Consider the following 26,179-nt stretch of genomic DNA (forward strand, 5'->3'; position numbering starts at 1 on the left):
CCCTACCATCCTTAGATTACTTTTCCATTCTGTTGCAACTGCTATATGCAGTCTGGCCCCTGCACCCAGAGACAGTGGTCATATGTGTGTGATTGTGATTGTGTTTGTGTGGATGTGTATGTTTTACTACTTCATATGAAGGCCTTGTGAGCAAAAACTCAGATGTATCTCAGCATTTTTGTTGTGCCTGTTTGCATTTCAGTGTCTCCTCTATATGGTGTGTAGCAATCTACTCTTTCTGTATTATTGTCATTATTCTATCCCACATTTTAAAGATCCAAAACTGCTTTTATTCTATTGTAATGTACACTATAGATCCCTATGTAATGTGGAATTGACCACCATGTATCACAAAAGGTGGAACTGCCAGTATAAAAGGAGGCAGGGAGTATTGAGTTGTCAGTAGGGAAGATGCAACAGCAGTATGGGCTGGTCAGGATAACTCACTGACATCAAACATGGACTAGCCATTGCATGCCACCTGAGTAACAAATCAATAAGGAACATGTCAGTCCTTCTAAAGCTTAATAGTGTGATTATGAAGTGGATAAGTGAAGGAACAAACAGCTAGCTAAACCAACATCAGTCAGACCTCGTTTACTGTCAGACAGGGACCATCCAGCATTGTGGAGAGTAGGTGTAAAATACCATAGGAAATCAGCTGAAAGAATTGCTCATGAGTTCCAATGTGCTACCTGCAATCCATCTAGCACAATGACTGAACATAAGGAGTTAAAAAGAAAAGGGTATGATGGTTGAGCAGCATCTCAGAAGCCACACATTTCTGTAGTCAATGCTAAGCAACACTTAGACTGCTGGACAGTGGATGATAGAAAACATGTGATGACTCATGCTAAACCCTGTGGCAATCTGGTGGAAGGGTCTGGTTTTGACGAATGCCTGGGAAACATTACCTGCCACCATGTATAGAGCCAAAAGTGAAGTAGGGGGGAGGTGGTGTAATGATATGGGGGTGTTTTTTTGTGGGTTGGGTGTGGACTCCTTATTGAGCTCAAGAAAATGCTGAATGCAGAAGGATATGAACACATTTTACAGCACTATGCAGCATCTGGGTGGCAATGTTTTGTGGACAATAACGTCCCTGAAAAGGTATGGTTTGCCCAGAATCCTGAGCTGAACTCAATGGAACACCTGAGGGTGAGATAGAACATCAAACTTCACTCCATACCTCAGTATCTTATATCATTACCTTTTCTCGTTTTGGCTCCTGAGGAAGAACGGGCTGCGATTCCTCCACAGCCATTCAGACACCTCACTTAAAATGTTCCCAGCAGAGTTCAAGCCACCATAAGGGTGAAGGATGGACACACCCTACAAATAGGTGTCCGGATACTTCTAATCTGATAGTATATTAAGTAAAGCTGTAAAACATTCTGGGAGTATGCACATCATGTCTGAGATTGACAGATCAGACAATAACATAAAATCAATATTGAATATCGTTTAAAGAGAGAAAGGGAAAGAAGCCACAGAAAATGACACTTTCAGGTAAAGAGAATGGGAGCATTGCAGAAGACAGTTCATTTGTAGCAAATATTTACAGTAATTAATTTTTAAAAACAGCAGAGAAAATTGGCATGAATAGTTGAGAACAGAAAGCAAAACAGAGCACCAAAGAGGTGATACAGAGAACATTTAGTGAAATAAAAATTAATATAACACTGATAATTAACTCCAAGGTTCTCACACACCTGTGTAGTAATGGAATACTTAACTGATCGCAGTTTTGATTTCAGTAGTGCCACCCTACTAAGGCAGCTATTCATACATTTGGCAATCACATGAAAAAAATCTTGAAATGAGAAAATGTAACCAGTCATGATTTTACACGACCTATTGAAGGCATTTGATTGTATCAATCATAATATTTTACAAGTACAAGCCTGGTTTAATTCTTATTTAAGAAAACAAATGCAGAAATTTACCTTGGACTGTTCTAGTAATACAAAGAGGGATGGGGAAAAATTACAATTGGTATTCCACAGGGTTCAATCATTGGCTAAGTATTGTTTTGCTTCATGTTAAGAATCTACCATTTCATTTGAATCAAGCAGCACAATTAGTCTTGTTTGGAGAGTAAACAAGTACTGTTGTGAAGCTGGGCACAGAACCATATAGAGAAAACAGTAAATGATGTTTTTGTGAAAGTTATTGACTGGTTTTTCACAAATGGGCTAACTTTAAACTTTGAAGAAACGTACCTCATCCAGTTCTGTACTGTCAAAAATTTTTCACGTCCTTTATACTTAGTGTACCAAAAACAAATAATAATTTCATGTGGCTAACAGCCTGGTGAAATTCTTTCAATTTTATGCCACTTTGGTGATTTATCTTTCCCTAATCTACATCAATTATCCAACTGGTAAAGGGAACCTACAGTTTAAAATGGAATCCAAACCATATATTATTATGGTGACTCCTGACATTACTGAGATGTGAGGGCTAGGTCAAAATGCACAATGAGAAATCTGTGGTCTGAATCCTGTGACCTTTCAGTTTTTAGGCAAACACTTTACTGTCAGACCACCAAACTTCATAAAAAAATAATAGACAGGGCAGAAAATTTTGTGTCCTTTGGTGTGCATACTGATGATAACATAAACTGGAAAAAATATGTAGAACATCTGCTAAAATGTTACTTTTGTCATAAGAATAATTGTTAACTTTGAGGACATGAAACTCTTTAACATATTTTGCATATCTGCAGTACGTAATGTCTTATGGGAAAAAAATCTGAGGTAACTCCTCACTCAATCAGGCAAAAAGTATCATTGCACATAAGAAAGTAATTAGAATTATGAGTGGGGTTCATACATGTACACCATGTAGGCAGGTCTTCAAGCAGATATCAATATTAACCACAGTTGCGTATTACATTTATTCACTTATGAAATTTGTCATCAATTCTTCATCTGAGTTTGAGACTAACAGAAATATTTAACCCTTTCAGACCCTCTGGCTACAATTGCGTACATTAACTTTTACTGCGTCTTAGCTGCAACAGAAGTATTATTTCCGAAACCTGAGGTGCACATTTGTGAATGTTCAGCCTTTTCACCAAGTGAGGTGGCGCATTGGTTAGCACACTGGACTCGCATTCAGGAGAACGATGGTTCAAACCTGCGTCCGGCCATCCTGCTTTAGGTTTTCTGAGATTTACCTAAATCGCTTCACGGAAATTCTGGGATGGTTCCTTTGAAACAGCACGGTCGATTTCCTTCTCCATCCTTCCCTAATCCAATGGGACCGATGACCTTGTTGTTTGGTCCCCTCCCGCAAATCAACCAACCGATTAACCTTTTCATCATGAGCAAGTGCTGCTAACCGTTGGACATCACTACAAAAATATCAGCAAGTCAATATAGCAGTTCGCAACAGCTCGTGACCACCGGAATACATGGATGTACCTGGGTTTGCTATACTCCATAATATAATCGAATACTGTTATTTTGCATGGAATAATTTTACTATTACTATAGTAGAGAATATTTCATAATTAGTTATTTTAGTTCATAAAATGAATCTTAGTGTACAAAGCATGTTTTGGAAACGGCTACATATTTTTGTATAAATCTTGCATCTAAACTTATTTAAAAAATCACCTAAGAGCATTACCACATAAAGAAACATTTTCCATGCTCCATAAAATAATCAGGTCTGAAAGGGTTAAAAGGACAATACTAGAAGAAAAAACAGTCTGTGCTACCCTTTAATGAATATAATTTTGGCACAGAAAGGGGTGAAAGATGCAACCATAAAACTCTTTGACAATCTAACTGCGGAAATAAAATGGCTCACAGATACCAGAAGTGTTTTAAAATGTAGATTAACTCTTTGAAGTCAAACTCTAACTTTTAATATAAACTGTTGTTAATGTTGCCAGTATACAGCATCTCATAGTAGCCTCTGTGTAGTCATGTAAATGCTTGCTTTAAAAATCAGTTGAAAACAGTGGCTGTGTAGAACAAGAGAAGCAGTGGGTTTTCAAAGTAGCTACTGTTCCCCTAATCATATATAATGTAATTTAGAAGTAGTTTTCTTAATTAATTCTGCATAAGTAGATCAGCACTAATCAATGATTTACTACTAGCATACTTTACAACGGTAGTCCGCAGCAGCTACTTCTGCATGTATAACTTGACATATTCAACATCCCTCCAGGATCTCCTCAATTACTGGATTTACAGAAAACAATGTGCACATGAATGAATACCTATTTCTCAACAAGTTCCACAGCTTTTTCATTGACTTATTAGAGTAACTCAAGCAGATACAGAGAATATCTTTTTCAGTTTCTGTTATAACTCAAGAATGTCTTTTGACAAACTCTAAAAATTGGTGAAGTAAATGTTTCAAAACATAAGAACATGAGGCACTATAAATGTGGTATAAAGTATGCAAAACATAAATTCCTTAATACAAAAGAAGAGAGGGAGGGAGAGAAAGAGAGGCGGGGGAGAAAGAGAGGGGGGAGAGAGGGGGGGAGAGAGAGAGAGAGAGAGAGAGAGAGAGAGACACTAGAACTGTTGGTGCAAATGTATAAACGTTTACATATGCTGTACCTAAAACCAATGGAACCGATGCTACAAACTGACCAGTAGTAATCTCTTTTCAGAAAATGATGCAAACCGATTAAGCACAGAACTGAGCCCCCCTGGTGTTGACATGCACTGCATATTGAAATAAAAATCATGATTAGTGACTGCAGATAGTTTGTTTCCTTTTTTACAAAAGCGTAATAACTGTGCTTCTGTTTCTAGTAATTATATTTTATGATTTTTTTCCTACAAATTGGAATCAACAAATTGTCTGACAGAGTATGATTTCTTGATTTCTACACAATTAGCACATTAACAACAATTTGTTTCTCCTCCCCCCCCCCCCCCCCCCATTTTGGAAACAGTCACCAAGATTGTAGCTAATACATTTGTGTGTTATGTTCTTCCTTCCCAGAGTGCTAATCCTGCAAAGTATGCATGAGAATTCCTGTGAAGTTTGGAAAATATGGAAGAGGTTCCAGAAGTGAGGCTTGGTGGCAGTGTCTTGAGCCTCACTTGTATCGCTCAGTCAGGAAGATCACCAGCAATGAAAGGGAAGGTTTTGTGTTCAAGATCTAATCCAATGCACAGTTTTAATGCGTCAGCAAGCTTCAAAACAGCAGACACTCCACAGCAGAGTGAAAGATTCATTCTGGATGATTGCAGCTTGATGAACACTTTTTTGTCAGTACATAAATGAACACTTTTGTGTCAGTACATAAATCCCATACCGCAATTAAAGAAGTAAACTTTTCATTAAAAGTAATTTATGTTATGCGTAACCCTACCCCCTTCCCCCAAACATCAGTCATATTTTTCACATATTGTTTGACTGCAGTGGCTCTCACACATCATAAGAACAGTACAGAAAGAAAAAAGAACACTTTAAGACTGAAAATGGGAATCACTGTGCCAATTTTTAAGAATGGTTGCAGGAAACTATGTGGAAGAGAGACACTATGAATATGATAGGGATTTAGTAATGGCGTTCCAGGATACTGAGATGGCATATGATAGCGTAACAAAAAGCAGGATCTTGGAAACCCTTCAGAAAAAGGAACTGGATGGCTGACTATAAGAATAATAAAAGAGATGTATAAAAGAAGTGAGAGTTGTGTAAAAGTACGGGGAGAGGAGACAGACTAGGTTGAACAGAAAAATGAGCTGAAGCCAGGTGCACTATCCACTCTCTTTTCGGCACCATTAAGGATGAGATAATGACAGGAGTGACAATGGAAATAGGTGACGAAAATATGAAAGCAATGGTGATTACAATCGATTTAATGATGTGAAGAAATGGAGGAGAAGAGGTACAACAAAGGCTAAATGTATGGGAGGAAGTAGTGGGACAGAATGGACTGAAAGTTTATGCAAAGTAGTGTGCATAGATGGTGGCAACAAGCAATAGGAGGAGAGCAGCAATGGACATAAGTATCAGAGCACAAGTGGTACAGGAAGTGGAAAGTCTCAAGTACCTTGGTAGTATAATACATGACAGCAGGAGGAATGATAATGAGATCCGTGAAACGGGAAGGTGAGGCCATGGTTTCCTGCAGCCATGGTTTCCTGCAGACTGTAAGAAGCTGGTCTTTAGCAAGGATTTACGATCATAAAGCAAACGACAAACAATGGAAAATCCAGGATGGAATGTAATAATACCAGAGAAGGAAAGTTGCTACTCACCATATAGCAGAGATGTTGCTACTTGCCATATAGCGGATTAAAGAAGTGAGAGTTGTGTAAAAGTACGGGGAGAGGAGACAGACTAGGTTGAACATAAAAATGAGCAAGTTGCATTTGCGTGAATGTGTGTCTACTGCTGACAAAGGCCTTAATAGATGAAAGCTCTAATTGTGTGAATCTTTTCGTTGTGCCTATCACAACTCAGCATCTCCGCTATATGATGAGTAGCAACTTTCCTTCTCTGGTATTGTTACATAAAGCAAACAAGTGTTATATCAAATATACACTCCTGGAAATTGAAATAAGAACACCGTGAAATCATTGTCCCAGGAAGGGGAAACTTTATTGACACATTCCTGGGGTCAGATACATCACTTGATCACACTGACAGAACCACAGGCACATAGACACAGGCAACAGAGCATGCACAATGTCGGCACTAGTACAGTGTATATCCACCTTTCGCAGCAATGCAGGCTGCTATTCTCCCATGGAGACGATCGTAGAGATGCTGGATGTAGTCCTGTGGAACGGCTTGCCATGCCATTTCCACCTGGCGCCTCAGTTGGACCAGCGTTCGTGCTGGACGTGCAGACCGCGTGAGACGACGCTTCATCCAGTCCCAAACATGCTCAATGGGGGACAGATCCGGAGATCTTGCTGGCCAGGGTAGTTGACTTACACCTTCTAGAGCACGTTGGGTGGCACGGGATACATGCGGACGTGCATTGTCCTGTTGGAACAGCAAGTTCCCTTGCCGGTCTAGGAATGGTAGAACGATGGGTTCGATGACGGTTTGGATGTACCATGCACTATTCAGTGTCCCCTCGACGATCACCAGTGGTGTACGGCCAGTGTAGGAGATCGCTCCCCACACCATGATGCCGGGTGTTGGCCCTGTGTGCCTCGGTCGTATGCAGTCCTGATTGTGGCGCTCACCTGCACGGCGCCAAACACGCATACGAGCATCATTGGCACCAAGGCAGAAGCGACTCTCATCGCTGAAGACGACACGTCTCCATTCATCCCTCCATTCACGCCTGTCGCGACACCACTGGAGGCGGGCTGCACGATGTTGGGGCGTGAGCGGAAGACGGCCTAACAGTGTGCGGGACCGTAGCCCAGCTTCATGGAGACGGTTGCGAATGGTCCTCGCCGGTACCCCAGGAGCAACAGTGTCCCTAATTTGCTGGGAAGTGGCGGTGCGGTCCCCTACGGCACTGCGTAGGATCCTACGGTCTTGGCGTGCATCCGTGCGTCGCTGCGGTCCGGTCCCAGGTCGACGGGCACGTGCACCTTCCGCCGACCACTGGCGACAACATCGATGTACTGTGGAGACCTCACGCCCCACGTGTTGAACAATTCGGCGGTCCGTCCACCCGGCCTCCCGCATGCCCACTATACGCCCTCGTTCAAAGTCCGTCAACTGCACATACGATTCACGTCCACGCTGTCGCGGCATGCTACCAGTGTTAAAGACTGCGATGGAGCTCCGTATGCCATGGCAAACTGGCTGACACTGAGGGCGGCGGTGCACAAATGCTGCGCAGCTAGCGCCATTCGACGGCCAACACCGCGGTTCCTGGTGTGTCCGCTGTGCCGTGCGTGTGATCATTGCTTGTACAGCCCTCTCGCAGTGTCCGGAGCAAGTATGGTGGGTCTGACACACCGGTGTCAATGTGTTCTTTTTTCCATTTCCAGGAGTGTATTATTCTCCAGTATTCATGTATGTATCAGAAAGGTAGGTAATGAAGAAAAGACAGGTGAGTAGATGCAGGCTTGCGAGATGAAATTTCAAAGAAGCAGAGAAGGACTTACTAGAATGGGCAGAGTAAGGAACGAGATGGTGAGAGAAATAGTGAAAGAGAAGCCTATGCAAGATACAACAGAAAAGACAATATTAAGGAAATAGGAACATTTTAATAGAATGAGAGTTGATAGCACACAGAGACACTCATGAAATGACAAAAGACAAGAGACTTAGAGGAAGACCGAGATGCAGAAGGAGAGGACAATATGGAGATGTTTATGTTCAGGTCAGGCCCAGCCAGGAGCTGGAAACTGTAGATGGTGATGATCATAATATGGTAAGCATTTTATTACCACCTTTCACACTATACTTTAGAGTCTCTTTAACAGTGCTAAATATCCATTAACATTTTTTCACTATATTTATTATAATTATATTTTAGCGCTTGAAAACCTCCAGCTGAAACACTTTCTTTTACTTTACAAAGGAAACAGATTTCTACCGTACTGGTGAAAACAAGTTCACCACAGTCATTGCAATACAATACAATTATATTTCCAGTTCTAACATTTCTGGAGATAGTTGTACTAAATATGTTCAGACAGACTTACCTGTTGTTCTCGTTGAGGAAAAAAGCACTGAGGCACATCTCAATCTTTACATATTCACTATGTAAAATATTCTTCTTTCCACTTAGATCAAAATGTTCCAGAAGTCTGACAGAAAAGTGTGTCACATCATGCACATGAAGTACTTTGAATTTGACTTTACCATTGCTGTGGAACATAAGTAACATGAGAAAATGATGAACAAAGAAAGAAAAGAACTGCGTATAAGTTCTCAAAGTTTACAAAATAGAGTACATACACAGGGAGATTCCCAACAACATCCTCTTCTGGGATAATCACATGTCTATATAGGCACTGTGATCTGTCCCAACATGCACCAAAAGCTTTTATATTGTAACATAATGGCATGTCCACTTTTTCTTCATCTTTCTTCTTTAGTATAGACTGTAAAAAAGTGTTGGAATTATATGCAGTAAAAAATGATAAATTAACACACATATGCTCTTAAGTGAGGAGAGATTCAGCAACTACCAATTTGATGGAATACTCAACTTTAGGAGGGGAAATGATTAGTATTGCCAATAGACATGTATAAAAGTAAAAGTACACATCACTAGCTAAGCTTTTGGGGCTATTAATGCCTTCAGAGGAGAGGAGAGGAGAGAGGAGGAGAGAGGAGAGAGGAGGGGAGAGGTGGGGAGAGGAGAGGAGAGGAGGGGAGGGGAGGGGGGGGGAGGGGGAGAAGGGGAGGGGAGGGGACAGGAGGGGAGGGGCATAAAGGGAGGGGAGGGGAGGATAGGTTGACAAAGGTTCAAAACATGACACTAGCTTAGCTTTATGGGCTTTTTGATGCCTTTCTCAGGGAGGAGAGGAATATAGACTGGGGAAGGTTACAATATAAGGGCAGGTCACTCAGACCCCAGGATTACAGACCCACCTGTAGTAAGGACTCACATACTTTTCCTTTCGTATTTATCAACAGCAAATATTTTGCCTACAGACAGTAAATGTTTGCCAGCAACCGTATCACATAGCATAATCGTTTTCTCAATTTAATTTTCCTTTTGTTACAATGTATATAGAGTAAAACTCTCATTTACCATTAAATTTTTCTGTGTTCCCCTGCAGGCTCTCTAAGCTGACAAACCATGTTAAAATGTTTCTGAAAACTGCAGTGTTATGGTGTACACAACACATACTACTAGAGATATGTTGCACTATCTGAATATTAAGTTTAAAACTGATTTTAAAAAATGAAAAATAGTAGTGGTACTTGTAATCTTGTCATTTACAATGTTCAATATAATAACTGTAAACGAATTTTCTACATTTTTTCTTCTGGCTTACTGAAAACTGAAAAACAAAATTCTGAAGATACTTACTGCGGAAACTGCCTCAAGGTCAGGGGAGACTGTAGCTCCTAGTCGTTTCATTAAATGTACAATTGTTGGCAGCTGTTTAGCATTTTCTTCTCCCATTAAAATATGAACAACACACTCTTGATGCAGTTCCTGAAAATACCAAGTGTAGCTAAAACAGTCTTCACTGTACTTAAATATTAACCTCTCTGTGATAACAATAGATAAAATTGCTTCTGCTGTGATACAAGCAGCTACACAGTACAATAGGGAGTATTTAACACTCAATTTGGCTTTAAATTTTATAAAATTACTGTCAAACAAGTTACAAGGTGGATGAAAAGACATATTATATTACAAAACACTCAAGGGCTTAGAGTTAATTAAACTACCTCAGTTCTATGCCGCCCAATGAGAGATTGAATGAGAAGTACTGTTTCTGTCTTGTAACCTCAAGATAGTTTCACAATGAGTACTACCAAAAAAATTCTAACTGAGATGTCAAAAGTGGGGATGTAATTAGGGTTAGTCATGGAAAGGTTGATAGGACATGTTGCAACGCTCCTTATTAGTCAAAATGGTCTTTATGCAAAACCTTGCAGCCTGTGACACCAATGCATTTAAGGGAGTAACCTGTGGAAAAGACCTAGAGCAGTCAGTGGAAGAAAGTGCCAAACCTCAGTTTAGCAATGATTGGTCTGTGATTCATCAGTTTCTTCCAGTGTACTTGATGACTGAACAATCCAGAAGTGTCTTGCCGCTTCCTAGCGTCCAACACGCACAATACTTCGGCCATTAGACATGTTGCCATCATCAGATGCCCTGACGAACTTACCCCCTGCAGGCACATGTCAACTTACATGCCCTCCCCGCTGCAAGCAGTTCTCTATGCGGTCTGCAATTCACAGAGACTTGTATTTACCACAGGGGATCATCAAGAAATTGTTACCACAAGAATCTGTACCACCAAGTCTTTATGGACTCCCTAAGGGCCACAAAAATGGTGTCTTCTTATGTTCCATCGTCAGCAACATCAGATCTCCCACACACTGATGGCAAAATATCTGAAAGACTTGCCAAGCCATTATGTCATTAAATGTCCACATCACATCCTCAAGTCTGTGGATTTTGTGAAACATCCAACCACTTCAGGTTAAAAGACTTAGGTATATTGGTCAGCTTTGACACTGTTTTGCTTTTTACCTGAGTTCCTCTATAAGAGTCACTTAAAATCATTGATCATAAATTTGATGGTAAGACCACTGACATTTTCAGTCATGTCCTGACCGCCATGTATTTTCTATTTAATGTAGAATACTATGAACAAATGGAGGGAGTTGCAATGGGGAGCTCACACTCACCTGTGGTTGCAAATTTGTACACGTAGCACTTTGAGAAAGAAGCCCTGAAATCATCCAAATGGAAACTCACTTGCTTTTTCTGCTATGTGGATGACATGTTTGTCATCTGGCCCCATGGAAGGGACGAACTCCATGACTTCCTTACACATCTTCAACTCCATTAATCTCAACATCAATTTCACTACAGGGACTGAGGCGGAAGGAAGACTACCAATCCTTACCATTATGGTCAGGTGGTGAGGTGTCACAGTGTTTATTGGAATGAAACACACACTGGCCTGTACTTACCCAAAGAGGTTACCGCTACCCTATGCAGAGGAATGGAGTCCTGAAAACACTAGCACAAATAGCGCACATTATCTCAGATATAGAGTGTCTTCACCATGAACTAGAATACCTCAGAACTGTATTCCGAAAAAACAGTTACTTAGAGTGACAGATTAGGTGCACTCTGCACCCCTCCACTACAATGTAAACTATGGAAATGGATGAGGTTGCATAGGAAGAAGCAGCCACTGCCTTTTTATCATACACTGGTGCACTACAGAGAAAGTCTGAAAAAACACAAACTAAGAAAATGCCCGCTCAATAAAAAACCGGCATTATTGGGGAGCATCAAACATGACCTTAGTTTGTGGCAGGCTAGTGTACATCAAATTCTGTGCCAATGTGGCAAGACACATGTTAGGCAAACAGTGTACACTGTTAGAGATAGATGCCAGGTACACCATCAGTACACTTGAATAACATATCCCAACAAGTCAGTGGTCACAGAGCTGTCTCTTGGCCACCCTTTGCTGGTGGGCAATCATGCAGACAAACTGTGGCTAAGAGACAGCTAGACCACCCAGCTACTTAGCATACTGCTCAATACAATGTTGTTCACTTCAATGACTGCTTCATAGCCTGTGTTATGTTGTTCCTTCATGACAGCACCAGATTTTCTGACTGTGTACGTGGGAACTTTCCCTGCAGTATACAGTATGTTCTTTTACCCTCCTATTCCCTTCACTGCTCCCATTCCAGCAATACTCAGCCTTCTAACCCATCAATCCATCAACAGTCTCCTTTTCCCCTCCTCTAATTCACCCCTTTTCTGCTCCCCCCTTCTACCCTCCCAATTGCATCTAGATGCCCTATCCTGCCCCCACCACGTCCCTGAATTCTGCTCTCTCTTCCCCTCCCCACCCTAGCCTCCTCCTTACCCTCACCACCCAGACTGCTTCTCCATCATGCTCAGTTGCTTGCCTCAGTGGCCAGACACAGCGGTCATATGTGTGCAAGTTTTGATTGCATGAATGTAAGTGTGTTGTCTAGTTTAGAAGCAGGAGATTTGGCTGAAAGCTCACATGTTTAGCAGTCTTTTAGTTGCATCTTTCTGCAGTTCAACATCTCTATATGGTGAACAGCAATTTATCCTTTTCATAATATTGTTATTATTCCATCCTGGATTTTTCATAGTTTGAATTTAAATTAGACACTAAAAAATTTCTCTTTTTCAGAAGTGCTTATTGCACTTAGCCAGTCTGCATTTTATATCCTCTCCACTTCAGTGAACTTATTCTGCAGCTTCAATCAACCTTCATCTACTACTTTTACTTTCTCATTTCCCAGTCTAGTTCCTTCAGCATCGCCTGATTTCATTCAACTACATTCCATTACTCTTGTTTTACATTTTCTGATGTTCCTCTTATAAACTCTTTTAAAGACGCTATCCATTCCATTCAGCAGCTATCCCAAGGCCTTTGATATGTCTGACAAAATTATAGTCATCTGCAAACCTCAATGTTTTTATTTCTTCTCCCTGAACTTTAATTTCTTCCCAAAATTTCTTCTTGCTTTCCTTTGCTTTTGCTCAATGCACTGTCGTAATTGAGTTTCCAATAGTATGAATAATTACTATGGCACAAAGAACTTTTTTTCAGTTAAAATACTCTTTTGTATTACATTTTTACATTACGTTAATTGTATTGCTTGGATCCTGTGAAGAGTGATCTCAGGAATGTGGAAAGAAATATAGGATTTACATCATTTTTACGTGCAATCAAACAATTTAACTTTACGATAGATTATAGTGCCTTTGATTGTGGCACCATGCACAATCATTAAACTGGCTCCAGGGAGGTAGGGTCCCCTTCCCTATTCCTCCACTGGGGTAATTGCTGTCTGGCGCGTCCATGTCGCGGGGGTGGGCATCCCACACTTCAGTAGGCCGGAGTGATAGGATGGCTGAGTTCAGGCAGGGACCCAATCCCGTAGGGTATAACACGGAACCCGTGCCCAGCATTACCGGTGAAGACTTTAATGGCAGCGACGATGGAGAAGAAAGACTTCGGAATGGCATAGCTGGCAGATGAGGCATCCCTCTTTTCTGAGGATTAAATGAGAAGGGAACCATTGCCTTGTGGTGGAGGAGAAACTCCAAAGGCTAAGGGAGACAACCCCAACAGAAAGTCCTTCCTTGCATTAGGCCTAGCAAGCCAGTAGGAAAGTCTTCATATGTTGCTTTCAAAACACAGACGAGCCTCGGAACAAACCACTCAGTATTTGGCTCCACTGCTTCTTCAGGTACTGGTGTGAATGATGGGAGACATGATTATATTCATCAGCACAAGAAGATGAAACCAAATGGACTAAAAAAAACCTAAATATTGGCCTCCTTAATATATTAACCCTCAATGGAAAAATGGAAGAAATGACAGATGTACTAACAGGGAGAAAGTTAGATATTTTGGGATTAAGCAAAACAAAGTGGAAGGGAAAGGTGAGAAGAATTTGAGAGGAGGAGGAAAACTGTACTGGAGTGGGAATAGCACGTTCGGAAGAAGTGGCGTGGCAGTGATGGTCAATAAGAAAGTACAAAGCTGTATTGAAAGTGTGAGATATATATCAGACAGGATCATAATCTTAAACCTGAGATTCCAAAAAGAAACACTAAAAGCTCCTGTTCTTTGTCTCTCTAGTCACCTATCACCTTCCACACATCTACAGTCCATCAATACAGTAACATTCCTCTCAGGACCACCCAGGACTGGAAACTGAATTACATTCTCCACCGTAGTTTCAAAAGCAGAGCCACCTGTGACAACAGCCATGTGAACTGCAAACTAAGCTGCAACCATTTTGCTGCTTTCTATATGGGTACAGCAACTAGCAAGCTGTCCATCTGTATGAATGGCCATTGCCAAACTGTGGCCAACAGACAGCTGGGCCACCCAGTTGCTGAACGCCCTGCCCAGGATGATGTGTTTCACTTTAATGACTGCTCCACTCCCTGCACTATCTGGATTATTCTTATCAACATCTGGTTTTCTGAACTGCACAGGTGGGAACACTCCCTGCAAGAAATCCTTCATTCCCATAAGCAACCTGACCTAATCCTAAGCTAGTCCCTATTTCCCACCTACCTCTCCCTATCCGTATCCGTATCCCTATCCCTATCCCTTTCCCTGCCCCCATTACACACACACACACACACACACACACACACAGCACTGCACCTAGCAGCCCTATCCTGTCCCAAAAATGTCCCTACACAATTTTACAGGGAGCACAGCATGTTCCCCCATCCTGCCCTATGCTGCCTCAGATTTCTGTGACCCACCCCACCAGATTGCAGCTCAAATCAGATGCAGCCATAGCTGAGACCCAGAGCTCAGAGACAGTAGCCATGTTTGTGTGAGCTGTTCTTGTGTGTGTGTGTGTGTGTGTGTGTGTGTGTGTGTGTGTGTGTGTGTGTGTTTTTGTGTAAGTTTCTGTATGTATTGCCTACTTTGGAAGACAGGCTGTGTACAAAAACCTAAGATTCTAGCAGTCTTTCTCATTGTGCTTGTCTGCTATTCAGTGTCTTCTCTATGAGGTGAGTAGCAATCAGTCCTTTTTAAAATGTTATTAGTTCTAACTACAAATGAGGCACTTGAAAAAATTCTACAGCTGCTGAAAACATTAGAGAATAACTTGAACCTCAGATCCATCAAAATGGACTAAAACCGAACGTCACCCACCCACCCACCCACCCACCCACCCACACACACACACACACACACACACACACACACACACATACTGCTATGCCCTTACATGATGAAGGCTGGGCAGACAGTGCCAGTACTGTATTTCAGCAGGTGGATTAAGCTGTGGTGGTGGCAGTTTTTAGGGAACAACAGGAGATTTCACAAAAGCTTAAAATATGTATCACATTTGTGTCATGAAATTTGTGAAGGAGCCAACATTTATCATATGCATTGTATAACATGCCAAGATGTATAAAATAATAAACATGGATAATATGTTAATGCCTGTCAGAGAAATAGCTAATTGTACTGACTCTCAAGACTTAATTCAGCAATACCTCCCTGGTTTCTTAAGCAAATTAGAAAGTGAATGTTCTTGTTCGCCTTAGTATATTTGAGGTATGCTGACTACCAAGCTCAAAGATTGTAAACAATTCTAGGATTGTAATAAGAAATTTATCCTTCCTAGTCAAGACACAAGCCTGTTGCTTGACACCATATGGCTGCAAGAATAAACAAATTTTTTGAGAGATTTATTAGGGGCTAAGCATTGAGGTCATTAGTCCCTTTTTACCATTAAGAATCAAAACCTAAAGGTTTCCAGTAGAAGAACAGAATGTACTACCAATCTGATGTTTGCTGCATCATCTGAAGTAAAGAGTGAGGTAAAATCAGTGGGAAGGAAATAAAACATCAAAAAGTAAGAAACTGCAATGAGGTAAAAAAAAAAAAAATGGTGTGCCAATCTGAAATCGCCAGACCCTCCCTGCAAATGGTCTATTCCATAGCAGGAGATAAACTTCCACACTCCAACAGTCTCCCGATCACTATAGAATACAGGATTAATTCTCAAGTAAGTGAAAACATGTGTTTTCATTCATAATTAAAAAGGCAAAATAATACCAAAAGTAAAAAAAAAAGGTAAATGTAATAAAATGCAACAGAGTGGAGGAGGTGTGCTGGCCAGAAGGTTCTGGAGGACCTCCAGATCCAGTACTGTGTTGGGAGTTCCACTTCCGCACTCTTCCAGCGGTTCCCCATTCACTGTAGAATATTAGCTGTATGTTCAAGTCACAGAATGAGAATAGAGCAGATGAGACCACGGTAATGAACTTCATGTGAGTATGTATATAAACCAGTTTCTCGAAATAAAACATAAAACCAGAGACGCTGCTTGGATGTCATTGTTTAACAGTAGAGGCAGAGTTGCCAAGCTTAAGTGTTTCCCACAAAGGAATGAAGTTGGGGCACCCTAACAGGGCACAAGCCACTGACAAGAGGTGTATCACAATGACAAAAGGGTAATCATCTCGCCCGAGGATGTGACGATAAATCGACCAGGTATGACCAATGTGTAGCTGGTACAGGACAGCAGATTCCCTTTGAGAAGGGTGAAGGGAAGAGTGCCATGTGGCCATGGACTCCTTTACGGCATAGCTTGTTCGTAGTTGTCACAGTGAGCCATTCCTCGTTCCTTGTCTCCAGAAACTGATGATGACATGTTGTCTTCGAGGCAGATCCCAGTGTCCTCATTTGCAGGATTTCCATCTCAGTAGCATTCCTACTTGACATGGAGTCAAGAGGAATCCACTCAAGTTCCCAGTACTGTAGAGTTGAGTAAGAAGATAATGTATGGGCAAAATCAGTGGATTCCAAGGAGAGCATTGCTTGTGGCGTGCGGGCCTGTTAGAGTGTCACCATAGATTAGGAAATTTTTGCAAGAGTGAGCGCACATATAATCAAGCATTTGGATAATGGCTACTAATTCTGCTGTAGAAACAGTATATACAGACAGTCGTGAGTGTTGTTCACGACCCCTGGAATGTGTGAAGACAATGTGATCATCAACCTGTGAGCCATCAATACAGATGGCTGCAGAAGTAGGAAATTCACCACGAAGTGAGAGAAACAAGCAAAAAAGTAGAGAGTCCTATCATTTCTGTTGAAAAGGTTCAGGTATGTCTCTGGATGAGGTACACACTGTGTTGTTTGGGGAGGGGGGTGTTGTGAAGAAACCTGACAAGATGATTCAAAGGAGGAAGACAGATGTCAGTGCAAAGAGATTCCAGACAAATTTCTGCTGCTGGAACGGCCAGATACTGCAGTTGTAAACCAGGTCCAATAGCTGTAAAGTAGAAGGGACTGCTGATCCATAAGCAAGTCACCCATAATGTAGTTGGGATAGAACTAGGGCTTTGTTTAGGTGCAAGGAGTAGAGCATTCTAGATCACAAGAGATGTAAGTGAGGCAGTGGTGTGTGCTTACTTTCAACTGGCCCTTCTTTTTAAGGTGGTAAATATGTGGTAGTCATGTCAATCGAGCATCAAATAAAAATCACTGAACAACTATATAACTCTACAACACTGGGCATTTCATTATGAAAGTAGAGTTCTGGATCTGAATGAAAAGTTTTACACTGGCAGAAGTGCATACTACATGTCTTTGCACTGGAAAACAGGAAACCACAGTTGCGAGCCCAGGACTGTGCTTTCCTGATGACATCTTGCAGCTGGTATTCAGCAACATTCCTGAAGAACTGAAAGACATCTACATATAGGGACAGTGGGACAGTGAGACCATAGGCCCCAAAGCATCTACAAGCCCTTTAATTGCTATCACAGAAAGGGCCACACTCAGCATGAATCCCTGTGGGACTCCATTCTCCAGTATATGGAAGGTGCTACAGGACATCCCAACCTGGACATGAAACAACTGGAGAGACAGAAAATAAAATAAACTAAAACAATCGAGAAGGGCTTCCAAAACTTCATATGTACAATGTGGTAAGGATGTAGTGCGAAGCGAAATGTAGTGTGAAGAGAGCTATGCGAGAGGCGTTCAATGAATTCGAAAGTAAAGTTCTATGTACTGACTTGGCAGAAAATCCTAAGAAATTTTGGTCTTATGTCAAAGCGGTAGGTGGATCAAAACAAAATGTCCAGACACTCTGTGACCAAAATGGTACTGAAACAGAGGATGACAGACTAAAGGCCGAAATACTAAATGTCTTTTTCCAAAGTTGTTTCACAGAGGAAGATTGCACTGTAGTTCCTTCTCTAGATTGTCGCACAGATGACAAAATGGTAGATATCGAAATAGACGACAGAGGGATAGAGAAACAATTAAAATCGCTCAAAAGAGGAAAGGCCTCTGGACCTGATGGGATACCAGTTCAATTTTACACAGAGTACGCGAAGGAACTTGCCCCCCTTCTTGCAGCGGTGTACCGTAGGTCTCTAGAAGAGCGTAGCGTTCCAAAGGATTGGAAAAGGGCACAGGTCATCCCCGTTTTCAAGAAGGGACGTCGAACAGATGTGCAGAACTATAGACCTATTTCTCTAACGTCGATCAGTTGTAGAATTTTGGAACACGTATTGTGTTAGAGTATAATGACTTTTCTGGAGACTAGAAATCTACTCTGTAGGAATCAGCATGGGTTTCGAAAAAGACGGTCATGTGAAACCCAGCTCGCGCTATTCGTCCACGGGACTCAGAGGGCCATAGACACGGGTTCACAGGTAGATGCCGTGTTTCTTGACTTCCGCAAGGCGTTCGATACAGTTCCCCACAGTCGTTTATTGAACAAAGTAAGAGCATATGGACTATCAGACCAATTGTGTGATTGGATTGAGGAGTTCCTAGATAACAGGACGCAGCATATTATTCTCAATGGAGAGAAGTCTTCCGAAGTAAGAGTGATTTCAGGTGTGCCGCAGGGGAGTGTCATAGGACCGTTGCTATTCACAATATACATAAATGACCTGGTGGATGACATCGGAAGTTCACTGAGGCTTTTTGCAGATGATGCTGTGGTGTATCGAGAGGTTGTAACAATGGAAAATTGTACTGAAATGCAGGAGGATCTGCAGCGAATTGACGCATGGTGCAGGGAATGGCAACTGAATCTCAATGTAGACAAGTGTAATGTGCTTCGAATACACAGAAAGATAGATCCTTTATCATTTAGCTACAAAATAGCAGGTCAGCAACTGGAAGCAGTTAATACCATAAATTATCTGGGAGTACGCATTAGGAGTGATTTAAAATGGAATGATCATATAATGTTGATTGTCGGTAAAGCAGATGCCAGACTGAGATTCATTGGAAGAATCCTAAGGAAATGCAATCCGAAAACAAAGGAAGTAGGTTACAGTACGCTTGTTCGCCCACTGCTTGAATACTGCTCAGCAGTGTGGGATCCGTACCAGATAGGGTTGATACAAGACATAGAGAAGATCCAACGGAGAGCAGCGCGCTTCGTTACAGGATCATTTAGTAATCGCGAAAGCGTTACAGAGATGATAGATAAACTCCAGTGGAAGACTCTGCAGGAGAGACGCTTAGTAGCTCGGTACGGGCTTTTGTCAAAGTTTCGAGAACATACCTTCACCAAAGAGTCAAGCAGTATATTGCTCCCTCCTACGTATATCTCGCGAAGAGACCATGAGGATAAAATCAGAGAGATTAGAGCCCACACAGAGGCATACCGACAATCCTTCTTTCCACGAACAATACGAGACTGGAATAGAAGGGAGAACCGATAGAGGTACTGAAGGTACCCTCCGCCACACACCGTCAGGTGGCTTGCGGAGTATGGATGTAGATGTACATGTAGATGTAGTGTCACCATAATGGGTCACATGCCTTTCTTAAGTCAAACCAGACAGCAGTGAGATGTTTGTGACATTCTTACACACATTCCATTGGAATTAAATGCTCAGTTGAGGATCTGCACTCCCTAAATCCAGACTTGATGTTGGACAAAGGGCTCTCGTCTCAGGAGTCCAACATAGCTGTTGGTTCACTATTCATTCATGCAACTTTCACACAACATTTGTAAGGCTGATCGGTCTGTAGCTGTCAATTTTATATGAGGTTTTACCTGGTTTCAAAAACTGGACAATTGTGACTTCCAGCCACTGTGTTGGAAACAAACCCTCACATCAGATACCACTGAATACCAAAATATGTGGTGTTGGTAATGCACAGTTGGATGAAGCATTTGACTGGGGATTTCATCAGGTCTCAGCTTTGTGTCATGACTTACGACCAGAGCACTGAGGAGTTACCATTCACTGAAAGGAGTGTTATATGGTTCCAGACATTGAATAGTGAAGAGTGGGTTCTTATCCTCTACCTGTTTTGTGTGCAGCCGAAAGGCTGAGGAGTAATTGTCAAACGCACATGCTTGAGCAAACTGTGCCACAAAGTGTTCTGGATTAACAGTAGGGTCAGAATGAATACTGTCATCTAAGAGGATAATAGGAATACTAGTTGCTAGCTGGTGATCATACACACAGTACATTGTGGTCCACACCTGTGAGGAAGAGATATGAGTTCCTGTTTCAGCAACATACTTTTCCCAAATTTTTCCCTTCTGGTGTTTCATAAGCTAGTGTGCCTGGACATGAAGCCTTGAAAGACACTAAGATTTTGAACTAATGGATGATGTGTATGTCATTGGGGTCCCCACCAGCAGTCTTACATTGCCTGAGAGATTTCCAGTTTCTGTTATGAGCGGTTTTTTATGTTCCCATAGAATGGGGAATTGTCAGTACTAGTGTCATATATTAAGTTGTCAATATTCCCTTGTAGTGTAGCATTGAATGGTAGGGCATTACTGAAAGAATATCAACTGTATTTCTTAAGTTTCCACTATCAATGGCACTCAGCTGGGTGACAAAGTGGGAGGGCCATAACAATCTGAAAATGATAAATCTTATAGAGAGCACTATGTATCCTCCACTAGACTGAGTGGAGAAGGCTAGAGTTACAGATCAGGAGATCAATGGCTGCATACATTCCATCTACCAGACTAAAATAAGTTGGTGTGCCACTGTTTAGTGAATGTAAGTAAAGGTCTGTGATTAATTGTTCCATAGTGTAAATGCCTTGCAAGAGTTCTGGGCACTGAAATCACCTAGCAGGAGGAAGGGTGGAGGTAGCTGATGGATCAGGTCAACTATCTACCGATAAGTCAGCTCCCTGTCTCAAAAGAGACATGTATTACAGAGAGTAAAACCCATAGTTGTCCGTAAGCAAACAGCCACAGCCTCTAATGCGGTACTGAGTGGAATTTGACCACTAAAAGTGCCTGCAAGCATCAGTATGCAGACACCACCTGATGCCCTTTCAAGATCAAAACTATTTTTGAAATTGGCATGATTGTTATGTAGGGTAGGAGTATATGTTTCACAGAATGGAGTTTCTGGAAGGACTCTGTACATACAGCTATATAAAAGGAAAGTAGGTATCCAAAGTGCCACTAGATGGCGAAGAAAACTATTACAGTTCCACTTGATGAAGGTTGTGGGAGTACCCAGGGATGGTGGCAAGAAAGCGAGGAGATTAATCACATTTCAGCCTCTGCCTATATCACCTGTTGAATTGGAAAGAGAGGGAGGCAGGAGGTTTATGTACAGATGAGACCACCTGGTCCATCTTCACCTTTCATTTTTTCTTGTCCTCTTTCTGCTGTTTATCTTTATTCTCCTTGTGGCGTTTCATCTCCAGGTGGGGACTTTTTTGTTTGTGCTATCAGAAAGGGGGTATGAACGAGATGTCCTGGGGCCCATAGCCCATGTCTGATGGTGGCCCAGTAGGCAGAGTTAGTCTGCTGAAAACGTCCAGAGGAAGATGATCCTCCACTGGGGGATGCTGGATAAGTAGGTGGAGAAGCAAGTTTCCCAATACAGGTGTAGTGGGAACAAGAGAGAAAGTGGGTCCACTCATCTTTATATACAGATTTTTATTCCTGTACCCAAAACAAATTCATGTAAAACACTGCATTGGGGATGAAAAGTACAGTTCTGCATCAGAGTGGTAAAACAAAGCCTCCAATAACCACTCAATTATCCTTTGACTGCTGTTGGGTATGGTGAACAAAATAAACATCGGTTTTTCCAAATCTGTACACAGTTTCTCATCTCTCTGTAACATGAGGATCAATGAAAAATAACACCCTTGTTCATGTTGAGGTTCTTGTGGAAGATGGTGGAAGTGAGTGGGGTGGAGAGGAGGGTGATGGTGATTGGAATGTCACCGAGTTTCTTGCAAGAGAGCCATGATTGCGACTGAGTAAATATCTCTGTTTGAATGAGGATAGAGCAGTCACTTCATCTTTTTAATACTGGATATTACTTCCTCAAATTTTTCTTCAATACGTTCAATGAAGAACAATGATTTTGTACTCAAAAAGGCCTCTTCCATCACTTTGGGAACAAACTAACAAGGACAGGTCCCCAGTAGTACAATCAACATTTTGCAACCACCTATGTGGTGGTGTAGATTAAGGACCCAATTATCACACTTCGAAGCCATCCACCCTAGTGAACCATCGTTTAAGAGTAAAAACCGAAAAACAATTCAGCCTGTTCCTCTAGAGCAATAAATTAACAAAATAATTAAGGCTGCTGCCATTGTGCAATTGATAGTGTAAAAGACCAGAAAAACATAGGTGGCAGGTTCGAATTCCGTCAAGTACCTGTAAAAAATAAATAAATTAATTTAAAAAATTACAAAATATTCAGGTAATGTTTTTAAATTGTCTAATCCTTGCCAAGTAATTTTAACCATTTCATTAACTTTTTTATTTGCTCTCATATTGTCTTCTTGTCATTCTTTTTTCATTTGGAATACTTGTCCATATGGTTTTAATTCTCTTTTATTTATATGTTGTAATACTTAATCATTTAAAAATACCAATCAAACAACTAAAAAAATGAAGTAGTTATTGGTATTAATACTGATTGTGCAACAGTCACAAAAATTTATTTTTCGTTGTGAGATGTACAGTCTGTGGTTCATGGTGTGGGTTCCTGTAATCATGTCCTAGTTCATGAACCACGGGCAACGTATGAGTGGCCAAGTAAGTGGTCCCGACAGTCGGGATACCAGTTACTTTGGAATAAGGCTGGGCATCTCGGACATATTCTGAGTCGTGGTCACCTTTGTGCTCATACGGCAAAGACTACCAAATCCACCGGTTAGTCCCTCAGCCATTAGGGGTAAAACCCAATGGGACTCGGGGCAAGTAAGGCTAGCAACCTGCTTCCCTGGTACTTTAAATATGATGCTGGCAACAATCAGAGCAAAATGCCTCGGACCTTTGGAGGTGACGGAGTCCCACCTCTAACTGACAAACCAGGGACTCCTAAGATACAACTTGGCAAACAAATGGTAATGAGATGTGGAGCTATTAATATCAATGGGGGCTACTCTGGGAATAAGGTAGAGCTGGCAGAGGCTGCAAGTAAGATGGGGCTGGACGTTTTAGCTGTTAGTGACATTCGGGTAAGGGGTGAGAAAGAAGAGGAAGTGGGAGAATACAAGGGCTACCTGTCAGGAGTCAAAGCAGGAATAGCACAATGGGGTGTAGGGCTTTACATCAGGAAAGAAATGGAACCCAGCGTAGTTGCAATAAGGTATGTAAACGAACGACTGATGTGGATAGATTTGACAGTGTCTAGCAAGAAAATTAGGATTGTGTCAGTATATTCGCATTGTGAAGGGACAGATCAAGATAAGATGGATAGTTTTTATGAGGCACTCAGTGATGTAGTTGTTAGAGCAAAGGACAAGGACAGTGTTCTGCTCATGGGTGATTTTAACGCCAGGATTGGAAATCGAACAGAAGGGTATGAAAAGGTTATGGGTAAATTTGGAGAGGATATGGAGGCCAACAGGAACGGGAAACAACTCTTGGATTTCTGTGCCAGTATGGGCTTAGTAATCACAAACTCCTCTTTTAAACATAAGAACATTCACCGGTATACTTGGGAAGGCAGGGGAACCAGATCTGTCACTGACTATATAATAACAGATCAGGAATTCAGGAAGGCTGTGAGGGACACACGTGTATTCAGGGGATTCTTTGATGACACTGATCATTATTTAATCTGCAGTGAAATTGGGATTGTGAGGCCGAAAGTGCAGGAGGTCAGGTCCATATGTAGGAGGATAAGAGTGGAGAAACTTCACGATAAGGAAATCAGGCACCAGTACATAACAGCGATCTCAGAAAAGTACCAGTTAGTTGAATGTAGTCAATTACAGTCATTGAAAAAGTAATGGACAAGGTACAGGGACACAGTACTAGAAGTGGCTAAAGAATGTCTTGGAACAGTAGTGTGTAAAAGTAGGATGAAGCAAACAGCTTGGTGGAATGATAGTCAAGGCAGCCTGTAAAAGGAAAAAGAAGGCGTATCAAAAATGGCTACATACCAGAACCCAGGTAGACAGAGAAAGTTATGTTGAAGAAAGAAACAAAGCCAAACAGATAATTGCAGCATCCAAGAAGAAATCGTGGGAAGACTTTGGAAACAGGTTGGAGACTATGGGTCAAGCTGCTGGAAAACCATTCTGGAGTGTAATTAGCAGTCTTCGAAAGGGAGGTAAGAAGGAAATGACACGTATTTTGGACAGGTCAGGAAAACTGCTGGTGAATCCTGTGGATGCCTTGGGCAGATGGAGGGAATATTTTGAAGAGTTGCTGAATGTAGGTGAAAATGCGATCAGTAATGTTTCAGATTTCGAGGTAGAATGGGATAGGAATGATGATGGAAATAGGATCACATTTGAGGAAGTGGAAAAAAATGGTCAATAGATTGCAGTGCAATAAAGCGGCTGGGGTAGATGAAATTAAGTCGGAACTCATCAAATACAGTGGAATGTCAGGTCTTAAATGGCTACACAGGATAATTGAAATGGCCTGGGAGTCGGGACAGGTTCCATCAGACTGGACAAAAGCAGTAATCACACCAATCTTTAAACATGGAAACAGAAAAGATTGTAACAACTACAGAGGTATCTCTTTAATCAGCGTTGTGGGTAAAATCTTCTCAGGTATTGTTGAAAGGAAAGTGCGAGTATTAGTTGAGGACCAATTGGATGAAAATCAGTGTGGGTTTAGGCCTCTTAGAGGTTGTCAGGACCAGATTTTAGCTTATGGCAAATTATGGAGAAGTGTTATGAGTGGAACAGGGAATTGTATCTATGCTTTATAGATCTAGAAAAGGCATATGACCGGGTTCCTAGGAGGAAGTTATTGTCTATTCTACAAGATTATGGAATAGGAGGCAAACTTTTGCAAGCAATTAAAGGTCTTTACATGGATAGTCAGGCAGCAGTTAGAGTTGACGGTAAATTGAGTTCATGGTTCAGAGTAGTTTCAGGGGTAAGACAAGGCTGCAACCTGTCTCCACTCTTGTTCATATAATTTATGGATCATATGTTGAAAACAATAGACTGGCTGGAATAGACTGGCTGGGTGAGATTAAGATATGTCAACACAAAATAAGCAGTCTTGCATATGCGGATGACTTAGTTGTGATGGTAGATTCGATTGAAAGTTTGCAAAGTAATATTTCAGAGCTAGATCAGAAATGTAAGGACTATGGTATGAAGATTAGCATCTCCAAAACGAAAGTAATGTCAGTGGGAAAGAAATATAAACGGATTGAGTGCCAAATAGGAGGAACAAAGTTAGAACAGGTGGACGGTTTCAAGTACTTAGGATGCATATTCTCACAGGATGGCAACATTGTGAAAGAACTGGAAGCGAGGTGTAGCAAAGCTAATGCAGTGAGCGCTCAACTACGATCTACTCTCTTCTGCAAGAAGGAAGTCAGTACCAAGACTAAGTTATCTGTGCACCGTTCAATCTTTCGACCAACTTTGTTGTATGGGAGCGAAAGCTGGGTGGATTCAGGTTACCTTATCAACAAGGTTGAGGTTACGGATATGAAAGTAGCTAGGATGATTGCAGGTACTAGTAGATGGGAACAATGGCAGGAGGGTGTCCACAATGAGGAAATCAAAGAAAAACTGGGAATGAACTCTATAGATGTAGCAGTCAGGACAAACAGGCTTAGATGATGGGGTCATGT

The 26,179-nt window shown here is 41.5% G+C and overlaps 1 protein-coding gene across 2 annotated transcripts in view; it reads right to left on the reverse strand.

Annotated features, from left to right (window-relative positions):
• LOC126162064 (putative ATP-dependent RNA helicase TDRD12) overlaps positions 1–26,179 on the reverse strand; it is a 429,957-nt gene that overhangs the window by 140,518 nt on the left and 263,260 nt on the right. For both annotated transcript variants that reach the window (XM_049918325.1, XM_049918324.1), the window contains exons 14-16: positions 9,944–10,072; positions 8,860–9,005; positions 8,604–8,768 (exon numbers count right to left, since the gene is read on the reverse strand). In XM_049918325.1, the coding sequence (XP_049774282.1) occupies positions 8,604–8,768; positions 8,860–9,005; positions 9,944–10,072 (440 nt within the window). The remainder of the gene's footprint in view (positions 1–8,603; positions 8,769–8,859; positions 9,006–9,943; positions 10,073–26,179) is intronic.

The sequence above is a fragment of the Schistocerca cancellata genome, chromosome 2 (genome assembly GCF_023864275.1).
Source record: "Schistocerca cancellata isolate TAMUIC-IGC-003103 chromosome 2, iqSchCanc2.1, whole genome shotgun sequence".
Lineage (NCBI taxonomy): Eukaryota > Metazoa > Arthropoda > Insecta > Orthoptera > Acrididae > Schistocerca > Schistocerca cancellata.